Source organism: Chaetura pelagica, unplaced genomic scaffold (genome assembly GCF_000747805.2).
Source record: "Chaetura pelagica isolate M959 unplaced genomic scaffold, ChaPel_1.0 scaffold2111, whole genome shotgun sequence".
NCBI classification, from domain to species: Eukaryota; Metazoa; Chordata; class Aves; order Apodiformes; family Apodidae; genus Chaetura; species Chaetura pelagica.
In genome coordinates, this window is record NW_009952254.1 from 22,419 (window position 1) to 29,112 (window position 6,694).

At 57.9% G+C, this 6,694-nt stretch overlaps 1 protein-coding gene across 1 annotated transcript in view; it reads right to left on the reverse strand.

Annotated features, from left to right (window-relative positions):
- SP1 (Sp1 transcription factor) overlaps nt 1–6,433 on the reverse strand; it is a gene marked incomplete at its 5' end in the record, with an annotated part of 28,521 nt that extends 22,088 nt beyond the window's left edge. The window contains 2 exons of the mRNA XM_010007401.1: nt 4,878–5,653; nt 5,733–6,433. Of these exons, the coding sequence (XP_010005703.1) occupies nt 4,878–5,653; nt 5,733–6,433 (1,477 nt within the window). The remainder of the gene's footprint in view (nt 1–4,877; nt 5,654–5,732) is intronic.
- Nucleotides 6,434–6,694: the final 261 nt, after the last annotated feature.

Consider the following 6,694-nt stretch of genomic DNA (forward strand, 5'->3'; position numbering starts at 1 on the left):
CCCGGGGGGGGGACTGAACCACTTCACTGACAAAACCACCCAGACACGGGGCTAAAAAAAAAAAAAAGGCCCTTTTCTCCTTCCTAAAGCTCCCTCAGAAAGGGGAAGAGAAACCCCAGGCCTGAAAACATTTCTAAATCAACCCCCCACACACAAAAACCTCTGCACCCCGAGGGCTCGAGCAGGACGTGTCCCCTCCCTGAGTGTTGCGGTGACGCTGCACCCTGGGGACACCCTGCTGGCTGTCACAACACCCACCTCTGCACCCTTTCCACCCAAAAACCCCTCCTTTTTAGCCCTTCATTCCAGGGTGGGAGGGGAGGGGAGGACAGTCCTGCCCACCCACCCGCCCGCCCAGGGAGGGCGGCACCCCAGGCCAGGGGCGGGTTTTTTGGGGTGATGCCAGGGGAGGAAATTCCCACCTCTAGCTCCCTGGGACCTTCCCCTGGGATCAGAGCCACCTGCAAGGCCTGTTTGCCCACATACCAGCCCCTTGGGGTCACAGCCCTTCTCCTGTCTCTGCCACCAGAGCTAATTCTACCAAGGAGGAGCCTACAAACCAACCAGGAGACCAACACCTCATGAATACAAACCCCAGCTGAGTTAAATGAGCTCAGAGCACCCAAGGCTCCACCTCCCACCCCCAGGAGCCAAAACCCAACTGAATTCTTCTTTGAAGACCCTTTTTTTTTCAGCTGTCACGACCTCAGGGGGACTTTTCATTACAGAAAGGAAACCAAAAAGCAGCTTCTCACCCCCAGCCCTGAGGAGGGGCTGAAAGGCACAACCTGGAGGACTCCAACCCTCCTCTTCCCACAGCTCAGGAGGGGGAGAAAGGAGATTCCTGCAGGCAGGAGAAGCTCTCAGCCCCAAAAGGAGGATTTTTAAACCCAAAGAACAAGCTTTTTGAAGCTGAACTAGGGCAGATTGGAAGGGAAGTGGTAAGAAATGTGGTGGCTGCAAGGCCTGGAGGCAGCTGGGCTGCATGAACACGTGGTGAAACCAAGGCCCTGGGAGGCCCAGCTGCCAACCTGCCCTCCCAAAAAAAACACCCTGGGTGAGGTTTTGTTTTTCCATTCCCCTCCCTCGGAAGCAGAGGAGCTTTTTCTGCTCAAACCCAAACCAAGGCAAAAAAAACCCCAAACCCAAACAACCCTCTCGACTCTTTGCCTCGAGCAGAGGAGGTTGTGGGGCAGGGGGGGACATGGCTGGAGCTGAAGGGGAGGATCCTCCTGGAAAACGTTCAGGGATTTGGAGAGCAGGGGAGATTTGCTCCTTGCAATGGGCATCAGAGAGCTTGGGGTGGGAGGGCTCCATGTTTGCAGCCCCCCTGAGGAGGGAGAGGATGGCTCAGCCATGAGGCTTTGATGGGGATGGAGACATGGGGCCAGGGTGAGGTCCTGGGGGGACAGGGGGACAAATGGAACCATCACTGTGGGCAACAGACCCAGCTAGAACCACAGAACCAGGGAGGCTCACAATGAGTTGGGTGGGAGGGATGTTAAAGAAAGTCCCACCCCCTCCCTGGGCAGGGACACCTCCCACCAGCCCAGGCTGCTCCAGCCCCAGCCAACCTGCCCTTCAACACCCCCAGGGATGGGGCAGCCACAGCTTCCCTGGCCCAGGCTCCCCCCACCCTCCCAGCCAACAAGTTCCTCCTCAGCTCCAACCTCCAGCTCCCCACTTCCATTTCCAAGACCCTCTCCCTCATCCCATCCCTCCTGCCCTTGGCCCAAGTCCCTCCCTAGCTTTCCTGGAGCCCCTTCAGGCTCTGGAAGCTGCTCTAAGGTCTCCCTGGAGCCTTCTCCTCTCCAGGCTGGACACCCCAACTCTGTCTCCAGCACCTCCTTCACTACAATCTTCTCCAGCCTGGAGTTAACACACAAATAACATCAACAACCAGTGCCAGCAGCTCCTGTCCCCTCTGTGGTCTCCTTCTGAGGTCCTGGACTTACATCCCACTGAGCCTGGGGTCTGGGTGGGTCCCCACAAGCCTTCAGGAAACCTGAACTTGGCTTTTTTTCCAAGGTAACACCACCAAAAAGGGTGGCCTGAACGTCACATCCTGCCAGTGGAGGAACAGGGCCAGGCCCTGGGCAGAGCCCTCAGCGGTGGATCAGGGGCTGAGCACCCTGCTGGGCTGGAGGAGGAGGAGGAGGAGGAGAAGGAGAAGGAGGCGGGTTGGATGGGTGGTCTCTGCAGCAGTTCCTCCCTGCCCCACCTCCTGAGGGCCGAGCCAGGCACTAATACAGGAACTAGGAACCATCCCTGTGGATACTCCCAATCCTCCCAAAACACACGGGGCCGGAGGAGAAGAAATCCCACCAAACCCAGGTGGGCCAAAGTCTGATGGACCCTCCACCCACCCCCATTCCCACCTAGAAAAGAAGCCACACGCCGGGCACTCCCCTCTGCCTCCAACCCCCAGCACCAGAGGGTGTTTCCACCCAGGAAAATCCAAGGATCAGACTAATCCCCAAGGTGGGGAGGGTTGGAATGACCCTGGGGGCTGCCAGGGAGCTGAGCTGCTGGAGCAACAGCCCAAAATAATGCTGCAAAACAGCCCTGGGAGTGGGGCCACCTCCTTCTCCTCCTCCTTTCCCAAGAAGGAAGAGCCAGGTCGGATTGAGCAACGTTGTTGTTTTGGTTTGGGTTTTTTTTTTTCTCCCCCTGCTGCTTTCCAGCTTGGACTAAATCGGGCAACTTCACAAGCCTTCAGGAAACCTGAACTTGGCTTTTTTTCCAAGGTAACACCACCAAAAAGAGTGGCCTGAACGTCACATCCTGCCAGTGGAGGAACAGGGCCAGGCCCTGGGCAGAGCCCTCAGCGGTGGATCAGGAGCTGAGCACCCTGCTGGGCTGGAGGAGGAGGAGGAGGAGGAGAAGGAGAAGGAGGCGGGTTGGATGGGTGGTCTCTGCAGCAGTTCCTCCCTGCCCCACCTCCTGAGGGCCGAGCCAGGCACTAATACAGGAACTAGGAACCATCCCTGTGGATACTCCCAATCCTCCCAAAACACACGGGGCCGGAGGAGAAGAAATCCCACCAAACCCAGGTGGGCCAAAGTCTGATGGACCCTCCACCCACCCCCATTCCCACCTAGAAAAGAAGCCACACGCCGGGCACTCCCCTCTGCCTCCAACCCCCAGCACCAGAGGGTGTTTCCACCCAGGAAAATCCAAGGATCAGACTAATCCCCAAGGTGGGGAGGGTTGGAATGACCCTGGGGGCTGCCAGGGAGCTGAGCTGATGGAGCAACAGCCCAAAATAATGCTGCAAAACAGCCCTGGGAGTGGGGCCACCTCCTTCTCCTCCTCCTTTCCCAAGAAGGAAGAGCCAGGTCGGATTGAGCAACGTTGTTGTTTTGGTTTGGGTTTTTTTTTTTTCTCCCCCTGCTGCTTCTCAGCTGTGACTAAATCGAGCAACTGGCTCTTCAGCCAGGGCTAAAAAAAAAAGGGGGGGGAGGAAAAAAACATAAAGGAAGAGGAAAAATACTGGGAAAGGCAAGAAAAGCTCCTGCTCAGCTCTGTCCTTCCAGAAGAGCTTTTAGCCCCCTTGGACCTTCTCAGAGGGAAGGGAGGTGGGTTCCAGTTCCCAATCTGGGAACTGGGTTGGGGGGGGAAGATTTTGGGAGCTGAGGGAGCTGATCCAGGGGGAGTTGAGGCAGGAGAGGCAGAGCAGCCGTGTTGGGCAGGATGAGATCACAGTGTCCCACCCCAGCACCCAACTTGGAGCTAAATATACACTTAAAGAGCCCGGTTCTTCCGCCCCCGCGAGGAAATTCCCCCCCGGGCTCTGTGGCTGCTTGTTTTCCACTGGGAAGACAGGAAGGTGGGAGTTATCCCAGACCTTTAGAAGGCTGGGACTCCTTTGGTGGGCTCTCCAATCTCCACCCCCCGCCAGAAACCCCCACCGTGGTCCCACACAAAGCCACCTTTGACCACAGGGGTGGCCCGTGTGTCCCCCCCCCGGCTGCTTCCCAGGCAGCTCTTGGTTCCTTTCACACAATCAGCCCCTCCAGTGAACTCACTGGATCAGAAACTGCCCCAAATCATGGAATTCCAGACTGGTTGGGGTGGATGGAGCTTAAAGACCATCCAGTCCCACCCCCTGCATGGGCAGGGACCCCTCCCACCAGCCCAGGCTGCTCCAGCCCCAGCCAACCTGCCCTTCAACACCCCCAGGGATGGGGCAGCCACAGCTTCCCTGGCCCAGGCTCTCCCCCCCCTCCCAGCCAACAAGTTCCTCCTCAGCTCCAACCTCCAGCTCCCCACTGCCAGTTTCAAGCCCTTTCCCCTCATCCCATCCCTCCTGCCCTTGGCCCAAGTCCCTCCCCAGCTTTCCTGGAGCCCCTTCAGGCACTGGAAGCTGCTCTAAGGTCTCCCCAGAGCCTTCTCCTCTCCAGGCTGGACACCCCAACTCTCCCAGCCTGGCTCCAGAGCAGAGCTGCTCCAAGAAGCTCCTCTCTACCCCCACACTCCAAGGGCAGATATTTTTCCCCAAGAATTTCCTCCTCACATCCAATCTCAATCTCCCCAGTTCCAGTTTAAACCATTCCTACCACTCCATGCCCTCAGCAAATCAACTTCTGGCCATCAGCAGAGGGTCAGCACTTCCCCTCCCGTGGCCACCAGAAGCACTGGCCCACTCACCACCTCAGTGTACCACCTCAATTTGCCACCTTGTTTAGACTTTGCCATTTTGTTTAGACTTAGGTGGGGAAGAAGAACAGTTCCCCATACTTTGCCACCTCAGTTTGCCACCATCACCACCTCCAGCCCTATCCCAAAACCCCGCGGAGTCCCCACGACGCACGATGAGGTCCCACCTTCCACTTCCTCATCCTGCCCTCCTGAAGAAGAACCCGAGAGGAACTCACCTGTGGTGTTTGCTATGGCCAGTGGCAACCCTTGGAGCTGATGGACCTGGATTCCAGAAGCTCCCAAGGCACTGAGGTTAATAGTCTGGAGGCCTGGCACGGAGGAGAGTTGGGCGGCGTTGACGGTGACGGTGCCGCTGGGGAGGGAGGCGATGGGGGTGAGGGTGGTGCTGGTGCTGGTGCTCTGCCCCAAAGAGACTCCCTGCATGGGGGCCAGGGTGATTGTCTGGGCCTGGGGGTTCTGAACTTGAAGGTTCTGGAGCTGGATGGTCTGCCAGCTCACCTGCCCGTTGGGCCCAACCGTGGGTGTTCGGATGATGATGGGCCCGGAGTTTGGGACAGCTTGAAGTTGAAGGTTCTGGAGGGCATCCTGGGAGATGGCTTGAGTGGCAAAGGTCTGGCCAGAGATCGAGGTGGTTTGGAGGGCTTGGATTGTCTGCCCTCCTTGGACAAGTTGTGATTGGATCAGGATTTGTTGCTGTTGGGATTGCTGAGCCTGATCCCCTTCTTTCTGCTGACCTGGTTGCAAAGCCACCCCAGAAACTTGGCTCTGCAAAGAGTCTGAGCTCTGGACCCCACTGACCCTCTGGGGTGTCTGTGCCTGGACGTTGGTTCCCACCGTGGAACTGGTGGAAAAATTCATGATGCCCACGTTACTGGTGGTGGTGGTGGTGGAGTAACTGTTGGCGTTGGTAAAAAAAGCCCCAGAACTGGCTTGAGAAGTGGCTGTGGTGGTGGAACTGCTGGCAGAGCCCGAGGTGACAGGCTGGGAGCTGCTGGCTGGTGAACCCGAGCCGCTCAGTGTCACCCTCTGGGAGGTGGGGGTCCGGCTGCTGGGAGCTGCTGTCTGGTGACCCCGAGCCGCTCAGTGTCACCGTCTGGGAGGTGGGGGTCAGGCTGGTGGCCACGCTGTTGACAGGCAGCAAGGTGATGTTGCCATTGAGGGCCACGGGGACATTGGCCACGTACTGGGCTTGCCCAGAGAGGCTGTTGTTGGCCAAGCCCACCCCTTGGATGGGGACAGCTTGTTGGAGCAGGTTGGGCATGGCAATGAGGTTACTGGTCCCCGCTCGGCTCGTGATGATCTGCTGGTTGGTACCAGGGATGATCTGGAGCTGCCCTGAAGCATCTTGCTGCACTTGGGCAGGGGTGGTAGCAAACTGGAGCTGCTGCCCGTCGATGGTTTGGAATTGGGGAATGACTTGGTACTGGATATTGGGAAGAACTCCTGGCAGACCAGTCAGAACCTGCTGGTTCTGGAGGTTGGAAGCCGTGGTGACCACGTAGGGCCCCGCGCTCACCGGGCGGCTCTTGGAGGCGTCTCCGCCGTTGCTGTTCCCGTTGCTTCCCTGTTCCTTGGAAGCTGTGGGGGTGCTGGAACCCGTGGAGATGATTTGCCACCCGTTGGCAGACTGAGCAATCTGGGCTGCAGCAGCTGTGAGGTCCAGCTCGCTGTTCCCACCCTGCTGGCCCTGGGAACTGTTGGAATTTTCGTTGGGAGACTCGATCCTGCTGCAGGTGGCGGCCAAGAGAGCCAGAGGGGAGGGCTGGGATTCCTGGGAAGGAGAAGGAGGAGTTAAGGAAAAGGGAGGTGACCAGGGTGGGCAGGGCCAAAAGAAGACAAAAAAAAAAATCATCAAAATACGGGAAGAAAAAAAGAAATGAGTAAGCAGGGAGGAGCCTGCTTGGAAAAGATAAACACTCCTTCCTGAGGGAACCCACCCAGGGGTGGAAAAATGCAACTGACAGGCCAGGATGGTCTGATCCCAGTGGGAAAAGCCTCTGGGAGGGAGGGAAGAGAGAGGGAGAGAGGGAGG